Source organism: Sus scrofa, chromosome 7 (assembly GCF_000003025.6).
Source record: "Sus scrofa isolate TJ Tabasco breed Duroc chromosome 7, Sscrofa11.1, whole genome shotgun sequence".
NCBI classification, from domain to species: domain Eukaryota; kingdom Metazoa; phylum Chordata; class Mammalia; order Artiodactyla; family Suidae; genus Sus; species Sus scrofa.
Genome location: NC_010449.5, coordinates 121,211,045 through 121,238,180, shown reverse-complemented (window position 1 = coordinate 121,238,180; position 27,136 = coordinate 121,211,045). Strand labels below are relative to the sequence as shown.

The window sequence follows — 27,136 nt, the reverse complement described above, 5'->3', positions numbered from 1 at the left end:
CCTCTGGCCGCCACAGCCAATGATGACGCAGTCGATCCGGAAGTTGTTCCGGCCGGACGGCGTTTCCACGGACGCCCAAGCAGCAACCCGTGGCTGAGCCGGCAGTGCTGACGGGCCCGGCTGGGCCGGTAAGTGAAGGGATGAAAGAGGGAGGGAAGCCAGGGTGGCGCCCGATGACCTGGGCCTTCCGGAGCCGCCGGCACGCCGGGGCCGGGAGTATCCTCCTCAGAGCCCGCCTCGCTGCCCGCCGGGTTCTGGCAGCACGGGGGGCGCGGAGGCTGCCCGGGCGCCCCTCGCCCCCTTCCTCCCAGCGCCGCCGACCCGGCCTGTCGCCCACTCCCGCGGGCGCCGACCCTTCCTCGTCTCCCACCTCTGCCCTTTCCCTAAGGAGGGAGGCCCCGACTTTTACCAAGTGTCTGCCATGTGACAGGGGCTTTGCCTGCAGTATCGCACTTAGTCCCCTCCACGGTAAAGTTAGGAGGCTTCTTTATGCCCATTTCACAAATGAGGAAGCGGAGGATGAAGCGGAGAGGTAATGTGACTTGCTCAAAGTCTTGAAACAAGAAGGTGCCCAAACTGGGATCGAAACTCAGATCTGACCCCAGAACTCATGATCTTTCCACTGCATTGCGCCGCCCCCGTGAACGACAGCAGCAAGGAATTTACAGCCCACCTTTCTGCCCCCCAGGACTACACATAAAACACAGTTTTCATTACAGTTGTTCATACTGATGCTAAGAAGGAGGAACAGAAAGGGGGCAGGGAGATTTTTAGGAGGCCAGCTTGGAATAGAGGGTGGCTGATGCAATGACCAGCTAATATCTTGATTCCCAAGAGGGTTTCACTGGTCTCCACCCGCACTCTTTCCTGTACCCACCTCTGATTGGACAGTCCCATCAAAAAGGTTGGGTCAAGAGGCTTAAGCGTTTCTGAGAAACTGGGGGATTTATAAGAAACTCCTATGTGTGAGTAGTGAAGGGTGGGATAAACAAGGAAGGAAGAGAGAAGTCTTTTTCTAAAAGGAAACTGAAAGGAGGAAAGGACGACTATTAAAGAAGAGCTTGAGCTGCACGGGGCAGTCTCAGCTACTCAAGTGCCCGGTGGGACCAGTGGCCACCTCTGCAGTGTCTCCTGCAACCTCGGTATGTATTGCCACCTTCCCAAGGCTTAGAGCTTACTAGTATTTTTACCAGCCTTTTCCCAAAAGGCTGGAAACCTTGGCTTAGGGAGATGAGGGGTCAGGATTACACTGTTGTGCATTTTACTTCATCTCATTGGTCCCAAGTTCAAGTGATTCTCGGCTTCCATAGGGAACAGAGATCCTGGAAGAGTAGTTGCCTGCTGGGATTCATAGCTTGCCTTTCAGCAGCTTCATGTTGGCTGTCATATTTTTCACCCGTGAGGCCTCCTTAAATAGTTGATCTCCATTCCCAATATGTCATTGTAATACTCATGAGTATCTTGGGTCTGGCTTCATTTAAAATAATGGCTTATTTGCCTTTTAAGATAATTTTCATTTCATTATTTGGAGAAGAAAGGAAGCTTTCCTCCCAGTGTTTAAAAAAGGAAAAGAGGGAGTTCCCGTCGTGGCGCAGTGGTTAACGAATCCGACTAGGAACCATGAGGTTTCGGGTTCGATCCCTGGCCTTGCTTGGTGGGTTAAGGATCCGGCGTTGCCGTGAGCTGTGGTGTAGGTTGCAAACGCAGCTCGGATCCCTTGTTGCTGTGGCTCTGGCGTAGGCCGGTGGCTACAGCTCCGGTTGGACCCCTAGCCTGGGAACCTCCATATGCCGCGGGAGCGGCCCCAGAAATGGCAAAAAGACCAAAAAAAAAAGGAAAAGAGAACTTAATCTGTTCCAAGGTTTAACGTGGTAAAGAACTCCCTGCTCGTTTTCTAGTCTTCTGCAAACGCGGCAGTCCAAGGCCATTGTCATCCACACTCTGGCCAGGATGCGAAGGATGGTCTTCCACCTCCTGATGCTTTTCTGGGCGTCGGGAAACTCTTGTGTCACTTTCTCTTCTCTGCTGCTCCGCAATTAGCATATTCATGTGTGAGGCCGCCCTCCCTGCAGTTTGCAGAATCTGCATATTCCGATCTTATCTGTGAAATGATTTCACTCTGGCCCCGGTAATTGTTGTGTTCTGTTCTGTTTAAACAGTTCTGTAATTCTTCTTTCTATTCCTCACCCCAAAGCTGTACCCAGTCTCTTCAAGTGCCTGTTACATCCTCCTGAGTAGTGGAACCTCTCCAAGTGAGCCTGATTCAAGTCCCTTAGAAAGAGGAATTGAAAGTTTGTTTTTAAGAGCTTCTCAGCTTTCTCTTTAAAGGCGGGCTGATTTGCTGTGGAGTGTGCAGTTTTGTGTTTTATACTCCCAGTCCTTTTTTTTAGAGAAAATAATAATTACTTCAGGATTTACAGCTTCATGTCTTTGTTTTGGATTGTAGTGTTTGTTAAATAGATAAAGAAGTTTTCCTTGACAGGGGTTCAAAGCCCTATTTGCAGTTTACACAGTAAACACTTTAGGCAGTGCCCCTCAGTCTTTTGGCATCGCAGACCCTTTGAGAAAGTAGCGAGCCTGGGTACTCAGAGCGGCAGACGCGCCAGTGTGCGTGCACACTATTGATATAATTTCACAGGTTCTGAGCTCTGAGTAGAAAACCTCTGAAGTTAAATTCTGAAAGTCAGTTGGCAGAGAAAGAAAGGAGGATGTTGACTGGCTGGGAGGAGAAAGAATGTGTGCACACGAGCAGGGTGGCGCCAGAAATGAGAGCTCTGTTTTCCCCCCGAGGCAGTGCACTCACTGGGAAGTTGCATCAGACACACCCGCACACACCCCTCTCAGTGTGGGTGATTCCCAGGCAGTGGGCGTATGTTTCGTGGTCATGCGAGCAGAGAGTCTGGGGCTGCTGTTTCCTCGGTCAGATTTCTTTCCCATGTACCTCTTACCTTAGTGGGATTCTGATATTTAAAGGTACCCGTTTCTCGCTACACCATGGACCCTCCATGCAGGCTCAACTCATCAGGCTCACCCTCTGTCGCAAGGCAGGTGAGGGGTCCAGAGCTCACCCAGTCATTCTACCCAGTACTTTCCCTAGGAGTGTTTAGGGTAAATTTTTTTTTTGGGGGGGGTCTTTTTGAGGCCACACCCATGGCGTATGGTGGTTCCCAGGCTAGGGGTCCAATTGGAGCTGTAGCCACCAGCCTGCACCAGAGCCACAGCAACGCAGGATCCCAGCCGCGTCTGCAACCTACACCACAGCTCACGTCAAAGCTGGATCCTTAACCCACTGAACGAGGCCAGGGACCAAATCTGCATCCTCATGGATGCTCGTCGGGTTCAGTAACTGCTGAGCCACGATGGGAACTCCTGTTTAAAGGTAATTTTAATCTGTACTTGATTTTGGTCCTGCCCGCAGACGTCATCTGCTGCCGTCTGTGCGGGATCCCACTTTTGGAAGAGCAAGGGTGAATCAAGGGGAGTCCCCCAGAGCGGCCAGAATGCTGGACAGCTTTTAGCAGAGGGTGAGGAAACCAGAGTGGGCGCGCGCACACGTATGCGAGCACGCGCATGCGGGGCCAGCCTGGCTCTCCCCACATCTCAGAGGGCTCAGTGCCGCCCCGGGACGCTTTAAGAGCACTCTGCAGTCCACGTGGGGGAAATCTACCTTAAACTGGAATGCGCACTTGCAAAGATTTTATGCGAGGATGTGAACCAGAGGGGGAGGAAGTTGAGCTAGATGATTCATGAGATCCACGGGTTCAGAAGCTGCTCTGTAGCAGGGACTAGAAGCAGGTGAATGGATAAAACCCTGTGTTTGCTTCCCTTTCTCTGGGGAAGGCACACGTCACCAAATGCAGTGAGTGCACTGCAGTTACTAACACTGGGATCCTTGCTGCCAGAGCACCCAGCTCGGCCTGTAGGGAAAGGGCCAGGAGAGGCTGCCCAGAGGAGCTGAGGTGGAAGGAGGTGGGGGGCCGCGCAGCAGAGGAGAGCAGAAGACATTCCAGGCCAGAGTGGGGTGGGGTGGGTGGAGCCCGCTGGAGCTTGAGAGCTTGCAGTCATAATTAAGGGGGGGGGGCCTCAGCCCCAGCCCGAGCTCCTGGCTCGGCTTCCCCGAGCCACCTGCTCTCTTGTGTGGTGATGCAGAGCAGACACCGAGACCCTCAGCTTTGAAAGTTGGGAGGATTCGGGGTCACATGTGCAGCATCTGGATGTGATCATTTGTGGCTAGAGATAACTGCACCACTTTGTTATTTGATGTGGGCCTGAGTGTTTCTCCTCTGAGCGCTAATCAGAAGGTTCTTCCACATCCCTTCCCTTTCTTGCAGCCTTCCTAAGTTGTGAGCTTTGTTCTTAGTCAGTTTTCTCACCCAACCTCCCTTTCTGGGAATTGAGGCAATTCTCAGCAAGGAGGAGAAAGAAACTGGCTGCTGTCCCACCCCGCTCAGTCTTATTGTTGCACTGACCTACATAAAGGTTGGTTTAGTTAAAATTTACATGCTTTTTAACAAATGGGTGAATAAAAATAAATGATCCCCACAAATGTCTGTTCTCGGCATAGAATTGGAAGAAAAAAATTTTTTTAATGATTAAAGGAATGAAAAGGCAGAGTTCCCGTCGTGGCTCAGTGGAAACAAATCCAACTAGGAACCATGAGGATATGGGTTCGATCCCTGGCCTCGCTCAGTGGGTTGAGGATCCGGCATTGCCATGAGCTGTGGTGTATGTCACAGATGCGGCTCAGATTTGGCGTTGCTGTGGCTGTGGTGTAGGCTGGCAGCTATTGCTCCGATTCGACCCCTAGCCTGGGAACCTCCATATGCCACGGCTATGGCCCTAAAAGACAAAAAAACTAAAAAATAAAAAGTTATTCATTAAGTCCTCAGCCGTGCCTCTGATGTCCTGCTGGACATCAGCCTGCCTGTGTTGTCACACTTCATCCACGACCAGACCTGCAATTTTGTGTCATTACTGCTATTCCCACCTGACAGCCAAGAGGCTGAGGCTCATTGCAGATAAGTACCCTGTAGGAAGGACAGGGTTGGAGAGAGTAGGCTCCAGGGCCAGACTGCTTATTTTATCCCCTCTACCTCTTACTGTGTCATCTGGGGCGAGTTTGTTTAGCCTCATCTATGACATAGAGTTAGCAGTTGTGTCTCAGGACTGCTGTAAGGCTTTAGTGAATTGATAGGTGCTTAGAGAAATACCAGCTACTTAAGTGCCGGAAGTTAGCTGCCCTGGCGTAGCCTCACTGTCATTGTCCTCGTCCTCATTCAAGGTGTGGCAACGAGTTACACAGGAAGCTGGAGTTCAGCCAAGCTCTGGAACCTGAACAAAGTATACTTGTAATGGGTTTCTTTTTCTTTTTTCTTTCTTTGTTTTGTCTTTTTGCCTTTTCTAGGGCTGCTTCCTGCAGCATATGGAGGTTCCCAGGCTAGGGGTCTGATCAGAGCTGTAGCCACCAGCCTACCCCAGAGCCACAGCAACACGGGATCCAAGCCGCATCTGCAACCTACACCACAGTTCACGGCAACGCCAGATCCTGAACCCACTGAGCAAGGCCAGGGATCAAACCTGCAACCTCATGGTTCCTCGTCGGAGTCGTCAACCACTGCGCCACGACGGGAACACCGCTGTAAGGGGTTTCTGTCTGGCTTTACAGTTTGTTAAATGGGACCATGTAGTTTCTGCTCATTTCTTCTCGTAACACCACTTGAGGTAGACGAAGTTCCTGATGGTGCTGCTTTACAGCTGAGGAAGCTGACACAAAGCAAAGGGAGGTGATGACCCAAGAGGGCAGACCGTGGCCAACCCCGCCCCAGGGTGGTGTGAGCTGGCCCGCCTGCCTTCAGGGTTAATAGTAAATAATGACCGAGAGAAGGTAGGCATCCACCTTCTTCAAAGGTTTGCAATTAAATAAGGCAGCAGGTGGAGTGGACAGGCTTTCTGTAATTCTGACCCCATTTGGATTGGGCCCTGCCTCCACCCCCACCCCCTTCATCCCGAGAACAGAACAGCCGGCCTGCACAGGGAGCCTTTGGTCGGCAGTATGTTGGTTATGTAGGTTTATGGCCACAAAGGCCTGGGAATTCATCCCCAAAGCAGTTGAGGTGAAGAGGCAAAAGCAGTTAGCCAAATGTTTCTAGCTGTGGTGGCCCGGGGTTTACTTGAGCAGACTTGAGTCCTGCCCGGGTCCCAGGCACTGGGTGAGGCCCAGGGCCCGTCAGCAGATGCTCACTTGCTCTTGGTTGGGAGAGTCTTTTTTGCCACCCCTAAGTCTGTCAATCACACCGATTCTTTTCGGCCTCATCATTAGCATCGGTTCTTCCTCATTTTTTCTTTTTTGGCCACGCCCACAGCATGTGGAAGCTCCTGAGCCAGGGATCAAAACCACAGCACAGCAGCGGTGGCAACGCCAGATCTTTAACCAGCTGCGCCACAGGAGAACCGTTCTTCCTCTTTTCCCCTTTTTCCTGGCCCCAAGTTTCTGCCTGTATTTTTATTGTTATTTCATCTGTGACCTTTATTATAATCACCCCCAGGCTTTTTTGGAAAGAAGGACTAAGAGGCAGGAAAAGAAAAACAGCCGCAATGGTTTGTTAATCTCACGCTCTCTCTTCTGTCCCCGCAGTTTTGTCTGGACGGCTGAGCAAATCTCCCAGCACCCTAGCCGGCTGTGGCCTTAGGTCCTGGAAAATGGCAGATGTGCCCAACGGCGAGCAGGGGTGCAGCTCCCCACTGGAGCTGTTCAACAGCATAGCTGCTCAGGGGGAGCTCGTGAGGTCCCTCAAAGCCAGACACGCGGCGAAGGTAGGTCGCTTTGCTGGCTCCTCCGCACGTGCGTCTGAGCCTCGTCTGCAGGGTCTGTTTGCTCCTCTCCTGGGACACTTTGCTCTCGCCTGAGATCCTTCCTTGTCGGCGTGGACGCGTGTGTGCTCGGAGGCCGCTGGGAAGTACAGCAGCTGTCCCCCCTGCCCCTCGCCGCCACCTGCTCCGAGAAACAACTCTTCCCAGTTCTTTTTGCTGATTGTTTTGATATGAAACCCCGACAGCTCTCAAAAGCACACTCATTCTATGGCTCCTTACTCATTTTCAAGGTTGGTGCTTTCACCGTGGAAGGCAGGGAACCAGCGTTTTCATAGGCGCCCCCCCATGCCCCCAGCCTCCAGCCCTGTGCTCGGTGCCGTTGCCGTTGCTCTGTCCACACAGCGCTGCTGACAGCTGGCCACTGGGTGCGCTGTGAGCGCTCCTCTCTTCTGCCCACCTTGGTTTGCTCTGGAGTCGCATTTGTCTCCGTCGCTTTCTGCTTGGCTCTCTTAGCCACTGGTGGTGATGCACTGCCAGGCTCTCCCCGAGCTGGGTGAGCCCCGTCTCGAGGCACAGCAGGTGCCGTGTCAGCTTCGTCCTCCGGAAATGGTCTCTCCCGGGACCCTGGGCCGGCGGCTCTCCCACCCTGCCCAGCTCAGCACCGTCTCTCCCGCCCCCGCCGGGCCTGTTTCCTGACCCTGCGTCTTACCCTCCGTGGTTTATTTTGGTGCAGTACATTCTCCAGTGGGTTCTGCAGTGCTAAGGGAATAATTTTTTGAGATCTGGCCTGGTCCTGCAGTGTCTTCATCTTACTGGGTCTGTAGTTGATGACCAGGCTGGGTGTGGAATTTTCAGGTGACATGACTTTCCCTCAGGATTCTGCAGCCACTGCTTTGCAGCGCCAGCGTTGCTGGGGAGAGGCCAGATGCCGCTCCTTTGTCCTTCTCTCGCGAAGGGTGCAGGACCTCCTGTCTGTTCCCGTGTTCTGGAATTCCCTGGGACGGCGCACAGTGCTCCCTGCAACCTAGAAATCCCTGACCTTTAATTCTCAGGAATTATTTCTTTGATTTCTTCTTTTTTTGTTTGTTTCTTTGCAGATTTTTTAAATTCAGAGGACTAAGCTTAGTCCTCTGAATTTCTTATTTTTGATGTATTTTCCCAATTTATTTATTTATTTATTTATTTTTGTCTTTTAAGGGCCGAACCCAAGGCATATGGAAGTTCCTAGGCTAGGGGTTGAATTGGAGCTATAGCTAGCGGCTAGCCTATGTCATAGCCACAGCAATACCAGCTCTGAGCCAGATCTGCAATCTACACCACAGCTCAAGGCAATGCCAGATCCTTAACCCACTGAGCGAGACAGGGATCGAACCTGTGTCCTCATGGATCTTAGTCAGGTTCGTTACCTCTGAGCCACGACAGGAGCACCAGTTACCTCTGAGATCTTGATGATGGTGTTTCTGTTGTTCTCTGCCCCCTTTATAAACTCAATTTCCATTACATATTTAAAAAACAATAAAAACCAAAAAAATAAACTCAAATTCCTCCAAGTTAACTTTCTTTTCCTTCTGCCTCTTGCATTGGACACCGTTGGCACGTGCTCAGCGATGCTCGGCTGTGCCCTCTGTGTTGAAGGGGCTGCTGAGAGCTGGTCGGAAGCTGACCTTGTGGCTCTGCCTTCCCTGGACAGCATCCCGCTGCTCCCTTCTGTGGGGTGGCCTGCAGTGTCACGGTCTTCACATCTCTCTGAGGCTAGTAGAGTCCCCAAGAGGGCGCCTCCAGTTTGCTCTCCAGCGGGCATGGGTCTGGCTACTGGCCTTTGCAGCTGACTGAGGCCAAGGATCGAACCTGAGTCCTCGTGCCTGCTAGTTGGGTTCATTACCGCCGAGCCACAACAGGAACTCCTGCACCTGTTTTTATAACACACTTTCAAACCCTCACTTTTGTAAGTATCCAGGGCTGCCAGTACCCGAACCTCCTGGAGAATCCCCAGCAGGAAGTCCAGTCGCTGCCCAGTTTTCCCATGTGGTCTCAGCACTGGCTCCTCCCGGTGTTCTGTCAGGTACAGTCACGCGTCTGCTCTCCAGCGTCTCAGGTCTTGCTGCTGTCATCCTCTTCCTGTTTCCGGTAAGACCTCTCGCTGCTGCAGCGGGGGCTGTCGGAAGTGTAACCCAGGCAGCCTGCATCTGACACACAGGCACCTCCCTTCACTCGGGGGTCACCCGGCTTCTTCATCACCACCACGTCCTCAGCCAGCACTTCCCGGCCCCGTCGTCATCTTTTCAAACATCTCCTCCCGGGGTCTCACCAGATGGTGTCAACCCTCTCACACTCATCCCGGTGGTTTATTGTGACCCTGCGAAGCCCAGATAATCCGTTACATTTTAAAAGAAGTAAATAGAGGTATCAAAGGGGGGGGATTTGATTATTCACAGAAAGAAGTTTACACGCCAGGTAGAGCTCAATGGCTGAGATTAAGTTGTTTTTTTAAAAAAAAAAAAAAAAATCTAAGAACTTAAGTAAAGGACCCAAATGCTGATGATCATTTACTCTCTAAACCCATTTTAGAGACCTGAGAGGGGTATTTTTGTCATTTCACATTAGACTTGAATAACCTGGTTTTAGTTAGTAATTCTTGGTGACCCCAGGTGTGTTCATCAGTGTAGCAAACAAACAGCACTCACCACAGCTCAGAACAACTCTTCCGAGGGGGGGCTTTGACTGATGCTTGGCCAGCAGCTCACAGGAGAGGCCAGGCTGCATGATGAGACAGACGCGTTAATGAAGGGAGTTGGTGTCTGACCCTGAAATGTGTTATCCAGGAAGCACCTGATGTTTTAGAAATCCCCTGTGAACAATGTAGCCGAGCCGCCTGTCCAGTGTGACTGCCGCGGGCTCTTCCTCCCCCGTCTCTGCCCTCAGTCTCGGTCAGGGTCCTCGGCAATCTTTCTGCCCCGTGTCCTGAGAGAATGACACCCTCCCTGTCTCCCGGAGGATGCGTCAGAACCCGGCAGACGGCTTGAGCAGGACCTGAGGTGACACTGGATCGTAGGGGTTCAGATAGAGAACGGAGCCTTTTTTCTTCTCCTTTTAGTTTAGGTAAACTTTGAAAATTGAAATACGCCATTCTTTCAGAAAGGTATGGAGATCATTAACAGGCAGCTCCCTGGATTTTCACAAAATGACCAAACCTGTGTGTGACGCACGTGCAGATGGAGGAGTGGCAGTGAAGCCAGGCCCCTTCAGTCACCGCCGCTACCCGCCCAAGAGAGGCCTCCCCCTGACTCCCACCGTGGATAGTTCTGCCTGTGTTGGAACTTGATATAATCAGGGTGTGTGTGTGGGTGTGGTCTTTTGGGTCTGGCTTTTTCCCCGAACAAGCTTTTCAAATCTGTTCTAATGTCCTGGTCCCTGTTAGATTGAGACCAGGAAAATAGATGAGATGAGCCTGCTTCTCTGTTTCAGCCCCCTTGATTACAGCCGGTCGTTGAGCGAGGGCCCTGGTTAAGTGTTTGACTTGCAGAGGCCACCTCGTTGCAGCCGAGTTAGGCCAGATGGAGTATGAAGTGTCAGCAGAGCCAGTGATGCAAAGGGGACTGACCGCCGGGGCTTCACAGCTTGCTGACCCCCGTGGGTCGTCTGATGGCTCGGGCTTGCTCACCGCTTCCTCTGTGGCGGGTGGCGCTGCAGAAGGGACGTAAGACGCGCTTGCCTGTCTGTTGGGTGCGCTATATCCGTGAGGGTATTGATCCCACAGCTCCAACTCATTTAAATGGCCCTTCCAGATAGTTCCAGAGGTTGAAACTCCAGTCCGGGTCTCGAAAGCCCCCCTGCAGGGGGGCTCTGTGGTCCAGGGCCGCACCCGAGGTCTCCCTGAAAGGCGTTTGGTGCTGTGCTGCTTCTCCCCCGGGACGCCCAGCTTATAGCACCTTGCGTGTAAACTCTAAATGGGCATGTTTGTATTTCCCATGGCCAGCAAATGGGACTGTATATCTTCTTTGTTTGCAGTCTAATCTGGCAAGGCCTGTTAGATTTAGAAGTAGAGCTTTAGGGCATGGCATGACTAATCTGCTTAATTAGGTTTGCTCTTTTAAATGCCAGGCTTCCAGGGGTGGGCTCCTGTGGGCTTCTGCAAGAAGAGGTCCTTAGGTTTCATTTTACACTTGTTTTAAAACACTGAACATGCAAACACTTTGGACAAGCTTGATGAGATTCCAAAACGCAGTAGTGTAACTGTTCCAGTGAATCCCTCCTTAATTTATGACCTGAAAGTCTGTATTTTTCCCCTTGCCTTTATCCGTTTTCACGACGTCTGTTTGAGTTGCTGTTACTGTCTGTGGTGACATCTTTGTTTACGTTTCCATAAATATTCATCTCAACCTGTGTGTATTACAAAAACAAGTTCTAGTGTACCTGATTCGTAGAGCTTGTCACGTAAGTGCTCTGGCACCGGCAGTGTTTAAGAAATATTTAGCACATTACCTCTGTCAGAAACAGCGCAGTAAATGGTGTCGCCACACTTAGGCTGTAGTGGTGGTGGCAGTCTTTCAGAGCACTGGAACAACAGACAAGAATACATTCAGCCCCAGCTGGCTGTGTGTCCGTGGGCCAGCAGCTTCACCTCTCTGGGCCTCAGTTCTTCCACGGGGAAAGGACAGTGACAGTGAGGCCTGCCTCACAGCATTGTAAGGCCAAGCGAAGGAATGTGTGTGAAGGCTTTAGCGCAAGGCCTGCCACATGGCAGCGGTAACATTCAGCAGATGGTACCTGTTGTGTTTTTTTGTTTGTTTGCTTGCTTTTTAGGGCCACACCCACAACATATGGAGGTTCCCAGGCAAGGAGTCAAATCGGCGCTACAGCTGCCGGCCTACACCGCAGCCACAGCAAGGCGGGATCCTTAACCCACTGAGGGAGGCCGGGGATCGAACCCTCGTCCTCGTGGATACTGGCTGCGCACTCCGGGAACTCCGGCTGTTGTTCATATCTTTGACCTTCTCCCTTATTTCCTCTGTCCAGGATGAAATTGATTCCGCAGTAAAAATGTTGTTATCCTTGAAAATGAGCTACAAAGCTGCGATGGGGGAGGATTACAAGGCTGACTGTCCTCCAGGGAACCGGGCGCCAGGGATTGACAGTGGCCTGGATGCCACAGAAGCAGGAGACGATTTTGTGGACCCGTGGACAGTACAGACAAGCAGTGCAAAAGGCATCGACTATGACAAGCTCATTGGTACGTCGTGCGAAGAGCCCCAGCTTTTAGACGTGATTCCGCTGATGTTTACTAATTTGAATTAATCACAAATCCCACCAAGCCTCAATGCCAAGGGGAAAAGAGATCCTCGGATCTTTTGGTGGTGCATTATATTCCCAAAGGATTGTTTTTAATTTCCACAGCAATATAAAATGTCTTTCAAAATAATGATGTTATGGCAGACAGCTTAAAAGAGGCTTTTTCTTTTTTTAAGCAATTCAGAACTTGGAGAAGGTCCGATGAACTGAGACCTGGGCATCTTTTTTTCTTTTTCCTTTTTGGGGGGTGCCCTGTGGCAATATGGAGTTTGAGGGCCTGGGATCAGATCTGCGCTGCAGCTGTGGCAACGCCAGATCCTTTAACCCTCTGTGCCAGGCCGGAGATGGAACCTGCATCCTAGCGCTGCAGACACCCCACCAATCCCTCAGTCGCACCACAGCAAGAACTCCTGACCCGGGCATCTTTGCAGTCGCTGAAGCTGTCACTATCTTAGTGGCGACGAGTCAGCCGTAGAGCGCTGTGTTTCTCCTCTGGTGGCACTGAGTGCGGAGCGAAGGAGGGTGACTTCTCACAGCTGGCAGGTCTTCGCTCCCAGGCCCATGCCCTTCATGGTTGCGGGGGCGGGAGAGGTCCTGCTCAGGAAAATCCTTACTCTGAGGTCACTGTTGGCTGTCAAGAAGAAACAGAGCGAAAACATTCTCATCCAGATCAAAGCCATTTTCCGTGATTTACGGATAGACTATCAGTGAGGACAGATGTTAATTCGGTTAAAGACTGTTTAGAATTATGGTTTGGTTTAAATTATACCTTAATAAGCAATAAGCAGCCATGAGCAGGCGGAGGGTGTCTGAAGTTACCAGCCAGGCTGCATTCTGCGGCTATTTGCCAGCAGAATCTAATCCCAGACAGAGAGCATTTTGTCCTGCGGCCTTCCTCCTGTCCTGCTGCTGTGGCCTCAGCTCTGGGCTGGTGGAAGGGACCAGCCACGGGCCTCAAGCCCATCGGGGCTGTTAGGACGCACGTGGGTCCCCCGTCTGTCTCTCCTTTCAGACCCCCAAACCGCCCACCATCTAAGGTTGCCGTCTCTTTTTTTTCCAGTTCGGTTCGGAAGCAGTAAAATTGACAAGGAGCTGATAGACCGGATAGAGAGAGCCACTGGCCAGAGGCCACACCGCTTCCTGCGCAGGGGCATCTTCTTCTCACACAGGTCAGGGGCTCCCCCGCCTCTGCTTTTCGAGAACAAAGCGACCAGGACGCTGTTCCCGCCAGCAGCCTGGTCCTTGGGGAGAGGGGGCGCCAGTTGGCAGGAGGCCGGTTCCACCCCCGTCCTCTCGGTCGGTAACCGGCTGTGGGGTCGCACCCGACCCTTCACCTCTGGCCCTTATTAGTTTATTCGTGTAGTCACAAGGGGGAGAGCAGGTCCACGGCAGACGAGAGTCATGCCAGATGATGTGCTATAAATCATAAAAGTGCCGTAAAACCAAAGAGACAAACGTGACCCAGTTAGCAGTTCCCGCGAGACAAGCAGGAGGCTTCCCGAAGCTACCCAGCGCTTCCTGCCACTGCTCTGGCCCGCTCGGCAGTGACCTCAGACGAGAAGCTAGTGGAGCGAACTGGAGCAGGACATCCCTGCCTTAGACCCCGAGTCCCACGCAGGTCCCCCAGAGACCCAGACGTTCCAAAAGTGGTCCTGCCTCCCGCCCCACACGTCACCTTAGACCTGGCCCGTCTGTGAGGCCGGGTGAGGAGGACTCAGTGCAGGTACTGCTGCTGGATTCTCCTCCTCTGGAAAGGCAGCTGTTGCTCTTCTCCTTGGGCCCACTTTCCCCAGAGGCTGGTTTCACACCCCGCCAAACAGTGCAGTCCCTGGCGGGGACTTTTAAAAACAGATCCTGGAGTTCCCGTCGTGGCTCAGTGGATAATGAATCCAACTAGGAACCATGAGGTTGCGGGTTCAGTCCCCGGCCTCCAGCGTTGCCGTGAGCTGTGGTGTAGGTCACAGACGTGGCTCGGATCCCGTGTGGTTGTGGCTGTGGTGTAGGCTGGCAGCTGTAGCTTCAATTAGACCCCTAGCCTGGGCACCTCCATATACTGCAGGTGCAGTCCTAAAAAGAGATAAATAAATAAATAAAATAAAATAAAATAAAATAAAATAAAAATACAGATCCCAGACCCACGAGTCTGGAAGGTAGGGCCCCAGCAGCAGTAGTGTGGAGACAGCACAGCCGGGAAGGAGGCCCCTGCGCGTGCCGCATCTGAGGACCCAGGCCTCAAAGAGGCGGATGATTCTAGAAGAACTCCCAGATGAAGACCGCTGGTCCCAGTGTGACTGGAGGGGCCCAAATCTCATCTCCAGCTGGGGATGTTCCTTAGCCACCCCCCGCCCCAGGTCAGGGCTGCATTTCCCCAGTCGGGGTCAGCAGAGTCCCGGGGCTGCGTGGCTCTCAGCAGTGCCTTGCATTGATGGCCCCGTGTCACTCCCAGGCTCTGCAGCGGACCGTATGTCAGCACTGACATTCGGAAGGATTCCGAGAGATCCAGCGGCCACCCAGCCATATCCAACTTTGAAGCATGCGATTCCCAGCGTGTGTATCTCACTCTTTAAATCACAGGGGAAACCAGTTGAGAAGTTTCCCGTCGTTCTGATACATAAGCACCGATAGCGAGCCACAGGGATGCTCGGGTTGGCTGTTCTCTGGATGGTCTCCAGACGACCGTTCACGCTGTGGTCCTCTTCTCAGACCATCCCTCTGCTCTCTCCTTTTCCCGTCAGAGATATGAATCAGGTGCTCGATGCCTATGAAAACAAGAAGCCGTTTTATCTGTACACGGGCAGGGGCCCGTCCTCCGAAGCAATGCACGTGGGTCACCTCATCCCGTTCATCTTCACCAAGTAAGTGTCTGCTCGTGCGACGGTTCTCACTGGTATTCGTGACTCAGAGAGCCCGTCAGTCCTGTTACTGATGATTTTGTTATTTTGAAATTCCTTTGAAACACGGGAAGAGTAAATCAGCAATAGGTCTGCCAGTCGCAGGTAACAAATGGATGATTTTGCCCAAAAAAAGAAAAGAAAAAAGAAATATTCGTCCCAGTCCTCGTCTAGGACAGACGAGACGGTACGCGGTCACGGCCTGAGCTGCCAAGGTTTGGGGACTCGGTGCCTTGGCGGCTTCGGTTCCCCTTGTTCCTGGTGTCACTTTAGAGGAATGTGGGTGATGGAGAGAGCAGCACTCAGGGTCAGCTGGACCTGTGTCCTCCTGTTCCCTGTCTGTGTGACCGCCAAGGAGTTACGCCTCTGGCCCTTAGATTCCACATCTGCCAGAGAAAGTAACAGTACCCACCTCATACGGTTAGTGAAAGGCCTGCAGAGATCCCCGCTGGCTCCGCAGGTCAAGGATCCGGCGCTGTCACTGCTGTGGCATGGGTTCGGTCCCTGGCCCAGAGTTTCTGCGTGCTGCAGGCACTGCCGCAAAAAGGCCTGCAAAGCAGCTGGCACAGAGCTGAGGTGCAGGGCCCTCCAAGTTAATCAGTGGTGGTGGCCTTATAACGAGAGCCAAATTCACAGCACAGCCAGAGCCTGGGGTTTCGTGGACGGGGAAGTTTTGACATCCTTAGCAGGAACCGCATTTTCAGAAGCAACTTGGGGGCGCTCAGTGGGCGCCAGATGCCAGCCCCCGTGCCCTGTGCCTCTCAGGTGGCTGCAGGATGTGTTCAACGTGCCTTTAGTCATCCAGATGACGGACGACGAGAAGTACCTCTGGAAGGAGCTGACCCTGGAGCAGGCCCACGGCTACGCCGTGGAGAACGCCAAGGACATCATCGCCTGCGGCTTCGACGTCAACAAGACCTTCATCTTCTCCGACCTTGACTACATGGGGTAAGGAGAAGGCACGCGCAGCCGCCTCCCGAGGACGTCCGTGTGGACTGGGGCCTCTGGCCGTCGTGGCCACAGCTGCGTCCCAAGTACCGCGAGGCCTGGGAAGCGTCTCTCTTCCTTTCGTCGGTGCGCGCTGGTCTCGCTGGCTGTTGGGACATCCACCCTCAGCTGTGCTGGATGTGCGTCCACAGGGCAGGGTCTCCCCAGGGCTGGTCAGTTGGGCCATCAGGGCGTCTTTCTCAGTGTACCTCTCTCCCCGCGGAGAAAAGACTCACTGGCGACACAGTTCCCTCCCAGTCTAGGTCTTTAAATCAGCCACCCAGGGGTCAGAACACCTCCTCGTGAAAGTCCTCCCGTCGTAACCTCTGCGGCTTGACTCCATCCCACATGTCCTCCGGGAAGTGTGTTAGAGAAGTAAGACGTGGTCTTGGTCTCAGGAAGATGCTGTTATCTCAGCAGATAACGGCCTGAGCCCCGAGACGTGGCGCCCCCACGGCTGCGGCAATCTGAGAGCCCGCGCCCCAGGCCCAGCTCTGTCCCGGGTGGGCTCGGTTCATCCCGGCAGGTCCTTCACTTCTCCGAGCCCCCGTTTCCCTGCGGCGGGGGACGGAGCGCCAGGGAGAGGTGGTCCAGCAGACGGGCTCAGAGCGCCCTGCCCGGGCTGGCGTCCCGACCGCCACCTCCCATGAAGCTCAGCAGTGAGTCCTGGACAGGCGTTGACCAAGCATGGCTCGTGTCCACCGGATGCTGGGGGCCGCCCCTCGGTCCGGTTCTCTCCACTAGAGGTCAGGCTCTCCCGCTAGAGGTCAGGCAGTTATAACAGGTTGTGAACTGGGTAATGGTGAGACCTGCGAGGACCAAGGGACATTTACCTGGGGCTGGGCCGGCCAGGGCCCGCACTGCCACATCTGAGGACGAGGTCCTGGCCCTGAAGCGCTTCGAGCGTGCGTGGCACCTGCCGAGTGCTCGGTGCTCCTCTCTAAAGCCTCTTCCAACTTAAAGCACCTCCACTGGCCGCCTGCCTGGGGGAGGAGCCGCGGGACAGGAGTGGGAGGGGAGATGCAGCCAGGTCTGTTTCTTGTCCCAGGGCAAAGCCTCAGCGTCCTCACGGGGATAAGCCCTGGGGACACGTGTTCCTCCCAGGTGGGGCTGCCGTGCTCACAGTGCAGCCAGGGAGCCACCTGTCCTTGTGGTCTTGAGAGGCTGCCTTGTTGCCAGGGAGACTAGACACCCCCTCCTTGTGGGGCTGGGGGCAGTTGTGTGCAGTGACCCCAGGTAGGGGGGGTGCTCCCCAGCTCCCCTGCCCTGGGGATTACCCTTGACGGTGACCTCGACCCCGACCTCCGTGCTGGCCCATCTTCCCCAGGGGGCAGACAGCGCGTCCTCGCAAGTGTCAGCAGCGTGAGTTCTGCGGCTGTCCCCCAGGAGAACCGAGTACTGAGCTGGTTCCTGTTCTAGCAGGACGACAAAGCAGGCCTTTCCGGATGGTTATCGCGCTCTGCTCACTGATGTGTTCGTTACACTCGGGCGGGGGCCGCTTTTTCCTTTTTTATCCTCATGGTGCCTGACAGGTAATAGGGCCTAGAGGAAAAGCTTCTGAATACGTTTGTCAAAAGATGCAGTGTAGGCGTTCCCATCGTGGCCCGGTGGTAAGGAGTAGTAAAGACTAGTATCCTTGAGGATGCGGATTCGACCCCTGGCCTCGCTCAGCAGGTTGGGGATCTGGTGTCGCCGCAAGCTCTGGCGTTGGGCACAGACGAGGCTCGGATCCTGCGTTGCTGCGGCTGCGGTGCAGGCCGGCAGCTGCAGCTCCAGTTCAGCCCCTAGCCTGGGAACATCCGTATGCCTCAGGTGCGGCCCTAAAAAAAAAAGATGCAGTGTGAGAAGACAGCTGGCGTCTTCCCCCTCCCCTCACACGGGCTTCACCCTCAGCCTAGTTCCCTCTGATAGCAGAGTGGCTGCCACAGATCCAGGCCTCGTATTCCCACCCCCCACCCTCCAGGAAAGCGCCACGATGGCCCAGCCGCGGTGCTGGGGCTGGGGTCATGATGTCCACGGTAGAGGGAGGCCCGGCTGCACTGAGAGAGGCCCTCCTTTCTGGGCCCAGCAGTTTCTACCCAGACACTCCATCCAGCAAATCCGCTTGACCCTTGAACAACCAGGAGCTTAATCCAGTCCGCCCTCCATTCCTAGATTCCTCCACATCCGAGGATCAGCCAGCCAGACCGGGTTGTGGAGGAGCGGACCTGCGTTGTTCCAGGGTCAGGGTCAGTGTGGTCTCCCCCAGCACAGCACAGTCTGCCTCAACAGAAAAGCTGCCCCAGACTTGGAGCCCCACATGCTCAGCCAGGGAGCCGTACCTCCTCTTAGCCCCCGATACTAATCCGGTGCATTCTTGCCTCACTGGCTCATCAGCTTCACCGCGCTGAGAGCCCAGTCCCTCCGCAGGTGCAGTGTGTCACCTTTGCCTGCTGCAGGCGCCTGTAGGGGGCGTCCCAGCACCCTCCTGGCACGGGAGTCCTGGCCTGGGTCCACCGGCAGGGCTTTGCCCTCAAGGATGCCACCCTCTGGGGCTGGGCTTTGACGCTGGCTGTCCCTGCAGGATGAGCCCGGGCTTCTACAAGAATGTGGTGAAGATTCAGAAGCACGTTACCTTCAACCAAGTGAAAGGCATCTTCGGCTTCACCGACAGTGACTGCATTGGTAAGAAGCGCCCGCCCGGCCCCCAGAACGGAGCCAAGCTCAGGAGGAGACCCCAGAGCGGCTGCTGGGGTGGGGGACTCTTTCCAGGGCCCGTCTCGAGGGGCTCGCGAGGGGGAGTGCAGAGGGCCAGGCCGCAGAGGCTGATGGGAGGCTTTTCACACGAGCAGAACCCTCAGATGTTCCGAGTCAGTCCTGACAACTGGGGCAGAAGCCCTGTGCTTCCGGAAGAGTTTTTAAATCCTGGGAACCTGGGCATCCGTGGGAAGAGGTCTCTGTGGGGGCTGCCCTGAGTGAGGAAGGAGGCGGGGGCATGGGTCACAGCCAGCTGCACGTGCTTTGCTGCCCGGAGACCCGGGTTTGAATCCTGGCTCCGCCACTTGCTGGCTGTGCACTGGCTCTGGAAAACCAAGAGGTGTTCCGAGCCTAGTGTCCACCTGGGGACGATGGGGACACCTTCTCCATGGAGCTTTGGGCCGCTGCCGCTCTGTGCTCTAATGGGGGCGCGGGGGCGATGGCAGAAGTGAGGTGTCTCTTTCTGAAGAGGGGAGGGAATGGCTGCCAGGAGAGAACATCATTGAGGTGGAGTCCAGGGCTGGAGCCACCCCGGCCTGTCGGAAGCACCTGCGCAGTGCAGTGGGGTGGCCTGGCCTGGCTCCGTGTGTCAAGGGGCTCACGAAGATCCGTGCCCTTTGACCCCCAAATTCCACTGCCGCGGGTCTAAGCAAGTGGCACTAGCAGTGTTAATAACAGCAGCATCCAAAATGCTGAGAACAGTTTTAGGCACCAGGGTACCATAATTCCTAGCGACTAAAGATGAGGAAGGACCTAAGCCGGCCCAGCAGGTAGAGAGCGGCTGACGCTGTAGGCCCCACCTGCAGGGGCACGTGCGGTCACAGTGTCATGGGTGTTGCAAAGTGGAACCTGTAAGGAACAGACTGGAGAAGTACAACTAAAACGGAGCGGGGGGACCTCCCTGGTGGCTCAGCCGGGTAAGGGCCCGGCGTTGTCACTGCTGCCGTGCAGGTTCAGTCCCTGGCCTGGGCAGTGGCCCATGCCGTGGGCGCGGCCAAAAATAGAAGTAAATAAACAAGTAAATAGGTAAACTTTTTAAAGTGGAGAGAAAACAAATGAAAAGAAGCACAAATTGGGACCGCAGGTTTCTTCTTCTTTCCCCTTGTCTGTAGTTTTCCGCTTTCCGCCAGAGTCGTTACTTTTCCAGCGGGAGGAAGCCCGTCTCTGTTCATCCCCGTCCCTGGGGCAGCTCGGCCGACGGGAGCCGGGCTCGTGTGTAAGCGCTTCTGTCCTCCTTTCCAGGGAAGATCAGCTTCCCCGCCATCCAGGCTGCTCCCTCCTTCAGCAGTTCCTTCCCGCAGATCTTCCGAGACCGGACAGACATCCAGTGCCTCATCCCGTGTGCCATCGACCAGGTCAGGAGGCGGAGGCCTCGCCAGCCGGGGGTGCGGGGCCGAGTGGGTGCTCTCAGCTCAGCGCAGGCTGGCGCGCGGCCGCGCAGGCCCGGCCGGGGGCTGCTTTTCTTCACCCGGCCCCTCCCGCCCGCCCACCCCCCCGCAGGACCCGTACTTCAGGATGACCAGAGACGTGGCCCCCAGGATCGGCTACCCCAAGCCCGCCCTGCTGCACTCGACCTTCTTCCCTGCCCTGCAGGGGGCCCAGACCAAAATGAGCGCCAGCGACCCCAACTCCTCCATCTTCCTCACGGACACGGCCAAGCAGATCAAGACCAAGGTGAGCACTGCCCAGCGTGGGCAGCCCGTGCCCGCAGAGCTGGTGCCCTGGGGACCCGCCGCGGCTGCTCCGCCCCCGTCCCCAGATACCAGGTGTGTTCTTTTGTCGTCGTCTCTGCTTTTCTCACCAACACTGTTCAGGAAGCAGAATCACGGCAGTTTTCTTCAGTTAGAGTTAAACAATAGGAAAATTACACACTTCCAAGCACCAGCTATGTTCCAGGAACCGGCAGGTGCTTTCTGTACGTTTTTCGATTTTAAATCGCACCGGGAGACAGTGAGCTCCCTTTACAGATGAGAAGGATGAGGCCCAGAGAAGGTGCCCAGCTTGACCAAGTTTCCACTGGAAACCAGCAGGTGCCCTCCTGGCCCCTGAGCAGCCATTACCAAGCTGGGGCACAGCGGCTGTTTTTTTTTCAGCGCCTTCTCACCGAGACACAGAACTGACAAACGTCTTTCCACGCGACAGTCGGGGCCGGCCCAGGAGTGCTGCGCCCGGCACAACATGCAGCAGGAGCTCAGCAAACGTTTTCTGAGTCACCAGAGAGACTAGAGATCAAAATTAGTCTGAGCTTCCTTATTTTCCAGGCCGCGCTTCTGGGGCTCAGCTCTGAACTGCCGTATCTGTAGAACCCTCACTGTTCCGCACAGCTGTTGACATTTTATTTGGAAGCGTGTGTGTCTGCGGGCGGGACAGTTATGCAGGAGTGGTACTCTGCAGGCGTCTGCACCGCGGCAGGGCCCCTGCCCCTTCTGGAAAGTCCCAAATTCTGGCTGACAATGGGGAGCCCTAAATAGCAGAACTGCCTTTCAGGAAGTAGCAGCCGCCAGGCCAGCTTTCCCACCCTCGGTTGAGGCTGGTGTAAACAAGGCCTTTTCTTTCTCTTTCACTTCTGGCTGGAAATTCCAGAGCGTGGAATGCAGAAGAGGGAGGGCTGTTCTTGTTCCTCCAGCAGAGAAGTCGTTTTATTTGGGGTTCGAGAAGTGGTTTTAAAGCGGTTGTGTGTGGCTCTGGGACACTTCTCATTCGCCCTGGGACCGGCAAAGGCGGAAGAGTTGGGCGAGCGGTGAGTGTGTGAGGTCAGGAACCACTCAGGCTGCAGGGGCCACCAGCGTCCCCAGCACCCTGTAGGGAGGACAGTGTCAGGCCAGGCCTTGTTCTCAGCCCCCAAGCCCACCTTCAACTCCACAATCAGGATCTCCAGGCCAGCCAAGAGAGGGGGCGTTGGGCCAGCCCACGCCCGAGGTTAACAACGAGAGCCATGCTGGGGACAGACGTGGCAGCTTGGCTACGTGACCACCTGCTGTGCGCTCACCCGTGTGATCCCACGGAGTCCTAACAGCCGCCTGGAGCCTGTGTGCGTTTCGTAGGGGTCAGGCCGCCTCCCTGTGTTCATGGCTGGGGACTGGCCCCCACCGCTTACCTGCCTTGAGTGAGCACCCGTGGCTGTCCATGTGCCACTGGGAACCTCCCAGACTGGAGACGAGGCCTGCGTGAGGTCATAGGCAAAAGCGGGCAGAACCAGAGAGTGCTGCCCAGAGTAACGTGCAGGTCAGAAGTAGTCAGTGGCACAGCTCCTTTGTAGTGGGGCTGAAACGAGCCTCCCACCTCCCTGGGCTGTCGGAGCCCACCCAAGTCCAGCTTCCCTGTCCCCAGAGCCACTCGTCGCTCCCACCAAAGAGGACAGGCTTCTGTCCTGCCAGCCTGCGGCTTCCTCTGCTGCTTCCAGGTGACCCACCTAGCAGCCTGCTCCCGAGCCCCTCTGGGAGGCTTCCAGACGCCTCCACTGAGACAGTGACCCCCCCCCGCACCCTGTCCCCCCGAGACGCACACACAAAAATGAGGGGGGCATTTGGGTAGCGGGTTTCCACACATAGGCATTGGAAGAACTTTGGGGGAGCTCTGTCTCCCCCTTTTGACACCGGTCCTCTCACCGCTGGACCCTGCTTTCCCTGAGATTATCTTCAGTCCTGAGACCCCTCGTGTCCGTGTCTGAGTCTCTTCCCTCGGCTCCTCAAACCGCGTATTTCCAGGTGGAGTGCGCCTGCAGGCCCCGCCGCCTCCACCTCTGCGCCGCCCGCAGGCTCCGTCCTCGGGCCTCCCGTCCCTCCTCCGCGGTGCGAGGGCGGCCTGTGTCCGTCCTCTTTCTGAACCTGAGGACACTGTAGGACGTGTCCCTGCACTTGAGCACAGGTGCCCTTGGGCTTTCCCGACCCCGAATGCTGTCTCTGGGGAGGGGTCGGGGCCCCCTGCTGGGGGGCGTCCCCCAGCACTCAGCCCCGCCAGCTGCCACCCACGGGTGGCCTGGCCGACCAGCACCTGAGTGTCCTCTCGCTGGCGCAGGTCAACAAGCACGCGTTTTCGGGAGGCAGGGACACCATCGAGGAGCACCGGCAGTTTGGGGGCAACTGCGACGTGGACGTGTCCTTCATGTACCTGACCTTCTTCCTGGAGGATGACGACAGGCTCGAGCAGATCAGGAAGGTGAGGCGGGCCCGGGGCGGCCGCGCGGCGGCGGGCGCTTCCCCAGTGCCTGGGCCTGAGGGGCAGGCGCCCAGCTGAGGCGGGATGGAGCTTGGCTAGGTCGGTCGTGCCCTTGACCACATGCCCAGAAACCTCGTGGACAGACAGTTCACAAACGAGAAAATACAGACTGCTGGTCAGTAGCCCCACGAGAAGGTTTAACCTACTAGTCGTCCGAGAAATAGAAGTTAAAACAAGAGCAGCAACTCAGAAACAGTTCCCGTATCAGATTTCGAGGGTTTGTGTCCTGTGTGCGGAGCCGGTGGCCCTGACTCTCCCGGGCTCACCCAGGCCGTCGAGTGCTCCCAGCACGGCCTCGCGGCCAGCAGCATGGCGGGGAGTGAGCGCCGAGAGCCTGGAGACCAGCCGTAGCCTTTGCCTCCAGTTTTAAGTTCTTAGACTCCCTTCCAAGGAGCTAACCCTGAATAAGAAAGCGCTCTCTGAGCGGGGATGTGACGATGGATAATAGCAGAAGTCGGGAACAGACGGAGCAGCAGGGCCAGCCCAGCTAAGGGTCAAGGGGGGACACCAGGAGGGAGGTTCCGATCACACAGGGCAGCAGGCAGGACAGCAGGCAGGGAGAGGGAGAAAAAGACCCCGGGCTGGCCCGCGCAGTGGGATCAGCCGTGTTTAGACAAATGCGGCAGGAACCAGATCTAAAAGAAAACATACCAGGCCCACAACCTCTGGGCACCAGCTTTGCCGGTATTTTTCTTCCTTTACTCTGCTGCTGCTTCGTGGTGAGGGTACTTGATCAAGTTTATTCAGAGTCCGTGTCACTTCCACAGTCAGAAAACTTAAAAAGATCCAGGAGAGAGTTTAGAGAAGCAGTAAGGCTGAAGGGAGCCGTCACTGGTTCAGCACTTGGAGCCACGGCAGGGGTGGGATGGGGGGCCACCCTGTTGTCCCCTCACTGTGACGGGGCGAGTCCCAGCTGCCCGCCAGAGCCCGCTGCCAGTCGTCTTAAGAAAAGCATGGTTGAGGGTACAGGGTCTAGAAGGTCTCAGCCCGCGGGCCAGGCTCTGCGGGGGCGCTGCGCGGGCCGGAGGGGTGCCGGGCCGCGCAGCCGTCTCACGGCGGCCCGTCTGCTCCCGGCAGGATTACAGCAGCGGGGCCATGCTCACGGGCGAGCTCAAGAAGGTGCTCATAGAGGTGCTACAGCCCCTGATCGCCGAGCACCAGGCCCGGCGCAAGGAGGTCACGGACGAGGTGGTGAAAGAGTTCATGACTCCCCGGAAGCTGTCCTACGACTTCGAGTAACCCTCTTTTATGCACACGGTCTAAGAGACGTAATTTACCAATAATCCCAGCCTAGTCGAATCACCGCTACCCCCAGACTCTGCCACACGGTAATTACTGGCTGGGCGTCTGCAAGCCCTGTGAGTGGATCGGGGCTGTCCTTCTGTCTCCTGTGAGTGCGACCCCGTGGGGCACCTGGGTGCCGGCTAACACCCCGTGGTCACACCGATCAGTCCAGCTGGAGTCTCTCCCACAAAAGCGGCCCCCAGGGCGTGGGGCAGGGTGTCGGCTGGGCAGCCCGTGCTGGGCCGCCGGACTCCTCCCACACGCAGACGCGCTCCTCCACCTGCTCTGTGAAAGAATGTGTAGTCTGGGTATGTCTATCTGGCATCAAATATGATCCTAAAACTAAAAAGTGCTTTGAAAAGTTGATGGGAAAGTTGAATGGGTGTAAGATGCATTTTAGCCCATGTCCCCCCCAAAAAATTTTAAAAGAATTACTGGCTAAAAGCTTTGCTCTGCAGGTGACGAGATCTCTCAGCCTGAAAGCTGCCTATTGGCCCTTTCTCAGAATTGGCCAGTTGTTATTGAGTCTTTTGTGGGTGAAACTTGCTGATCCCCTGGCTAAACTCCAGACCGTGCATGTGCTCGACTCCAGGAATCAACTACTAATGTTTGTTTCCACCAAATAATCCTAGACACTCCATCCCGAAAACCAGTGGCTGCTTTACTCTGATGGGCCTGATCCTGAGGGGTCTGTTACCTTTGCAGATGCTTTTGTTTTGACACTTGACTGGCGTGGAAGTCTGCACAGAGCAGTGCCCTGCCTGTGTCCCCAGACGGGCGGACGTAGCTAGACCGCGTGCAGCCGCCCTCTGGGCCCTCGGCGGGGCATCCGCAGGAGGCCCATTTAATCGTGCATCCTGGGTAGTTTCGGAAAAGCAGAAGACCCCTCCTGGGTCCAAGTATCTGTCCCCTCTGCAGGCGCAGGGCCCACTCCCGAGTGCCCAACTCTGGTCTCACTCGTGACAAGTAAACTTCCTTCATTCCTGCCCGTGTCACTGTGCTCTGTCGGCAGGTTGAGGGCGAGCGGAGGCCTCGTGCCAGCCCAGGGCCCTGCTGTGCCTGCGCCTCCGGGGGTGCCCGGCGGAAACGTGGGATGGAGACAGGCGGGAAGGCAGGCTCGAAAGCATCCACTGGGAAGGGCCCCGCCTGCCTGGCTCACCCCCAGCGGTCTCCCTGCTGCCAGCTCTCGCGCATCACTTGGGGTTTCCAGTGGCTGGTGGAGATGCAAGCAGGTGTCGTTTAGGGACGAGGATGGCAGCCATGGGGTGGTCAGAGCAGTGCCATGCAGTGACGGGGGGCTGGCCGGGATGGAGCCCTGGGCTCGAGGGGAAACAGGCTCGGGAGAGGGGACTGTGACAGAACAGGGGCCACTGAGGCTCCCACCCTGGGTGGCCAAGGCGACCTCTCCTCGCTCCATTGGCCCCGTGTCACAGGAGGGACCACGTGAAGTCCCCAGGTGGCAGAGCCGCCCCTTCACCCAGCATAAGCGCCCATGAGGCATGCGTGCCCGGCGCCCTGGGGCCGCAGAGGGGCTTGTGTTCATGTGCAGGCCAGTGACTTTGGGTGGAGCGTCCCCCCCCCAGCCCCCCGCCCATAAAACAAAAACAGGACACCTCATATTTGGGTCTTGGGAGCCAGGCCTTGGGTCACAGGTCAGGTGACCTGTCCAAGGTCACTGCTGCTAAGGGCCACAGACCCTCCCACCCCCTGCATTTTGCTAAGAAATAGTGGATTCTTAAAAAGGTCCCCGAGAGACGCCCTGGATTAGGATGGGCAGGCGCACCAGCCCAGGGTGTTTGGGGGTGAGGCGGGGCGTCAGTGACAGCCCCCCTGACTGGTAGCATCCCCCTCAGACCTCACTGCACCTCGGTCACTTGGTCTGGGGGGCACAGAAGAGCTGGGTCTGAGGGACAGCGAGGAGCCCACTAGGCAGAGTGGAGAGCTGAGCGGGGGCAGTGAGGACCAGCTAATGCAGCCCAGAGGCCCCATGACCCCGCTCAGCCTCCTCTGGGGGCCTTGGGTCACCTCCCTTTGTCTCCCATTTGAAAGGTCAGGTGCAGCCTGGCTTGGCAAAGGTGGCCCCATTTAGTGGGAACACCCAGCTCTGGCCCGTTGCTTCTGGTCCCAGCCCGTCCTTTCCCTGTCCCCTCATGTCCCCTTTTCCAAAGAGGGGGCTGGGTCTGCCCTCCAAAGGGCCTTGCCACCCAGAGACCATAGCCAGGCCTTCCTGCTGAGCTGCTTCCAAACCCCCGAACCCGTGGAGGGGTGGGGGCACCACCACTCAGGGACCAGTGGTTCCCCCCCCACAGGAGGAGCCAAAATAAGTGGGCACACTAGTAGTCTTCTTGCCCAAAAGTGACACAGAGACAGAACAGGACGACATTGGAGCCTTTTGTTGTCTGATGCCTTTCTCCCCACACCTGGCGAGAGCATCCTCGCACCTCTGCTGCAGGCCCGGTGAGCTTCCTGGGATCCGCTGCGGGCTTTGTTCCTCCTCCTCTGCCAGGCGCTGGCCAGGTCTAGTCTGGATCATGCACGTGCTGCCAGTGGGTAGTCCACAGTCTCAGGCGGGGGAGGGTTGGGGCAGGAGGCGCCTAAGTGGTCAGACAATGGAGCAGGGCCCCATGGGAGCGGAGCCCCAGACACCTAAAAGCAGCCAGCGTTCAGGCAGGGAGAGCTTCCTGGAGGAGGTGATTTCTGGGATGTGGCGTTAGCCGGGCAGAGGAGGGCATTCCTGGCAGAGAGCACAGGGTATAAGCAAATGTGTGAGGCTGTGTGACGAGAGCACCAGAGGGAAGGGTCCGCCCGCACGTTCTGGGCAGTTTTCAGCCAGGACACTGGAGGTCCTTCAGTCCAAAAACAGGGTCAAGGCCAGTGTCCGTGAACATGTGAGTGTCAAGGCAGGTGCTGCCTGGCTTTGC

General features: G+C 55.9%; 1 protein-coding gene across 3 annotated transcripts; it reads left to right on the top strand.

The window, feature by feature from the left end:
* WARS (tryptophanyl-tRNA synthetase) lies at window positions 37-25,200 on the top strand. Of its 3 annotated transcripts, XM_013989239.2 has the most exons (12): window positions 71-128; window positions 1,023-1,142; window positions 6,635-6,813; window positions 11,827-12,040; window positions 13,160-13,268; window positions 14,835-14,954; window positions 15,756-15,938; window positions 18,541-18,641; window positions 19,956-20,068; window positions 20,214-20,387; window positions 22,731-22,871; window positions 24,009-25,200. In XM_013989239.2, exons 3-12 carry the CDS (start codon window positions 6,700-6,702, stop codon window positions 24,168-24,170), a joined length of 1,431 nt encoding a protein of 476 aa, XP_013844693.1. In that variant the 5' UTR covers window positions 71-128; window positions 1,023-1,142; window positions 6,635-6,699; the 3' UTR covers window positions 24,171-25,200. The 3 variants fall into 3 exon arrangements, with proteins under 3 accessions (XP_003128776.3, XP_013844693.1, XP_005656526.1); XM_003128728.6 differs by lacking the exon at window positions 1,023-1,142 and having other exon boundaries at window positions 37-128; XM_005656469.3 differs by having other exon boundaries at window positions 104-1,142.

Coding starts and splice junctions, on each gene's coding strand:
- WARS (XM_003128728.6), top strand. CDS start 6,700: ATGGCAGATGTGCCCAACGGCGAGCAGGGGTGCAGCTCCCCACTGGAG. Junction 6,814..11,826: donor AAGCCAGACACGCGGCGAAG/GTAGGTCGCTTT, acceptor TCCTCTGTCCAG/GATGAAATTGATTCCGCAGT. Junction 22,872..24,008: donor GGCTCGAGCAGATCAGGAAG/GTGAGGCGGGCC, acceptor TGCTCCCGGCAG/GATTACAGCAGCGGGGCCAT.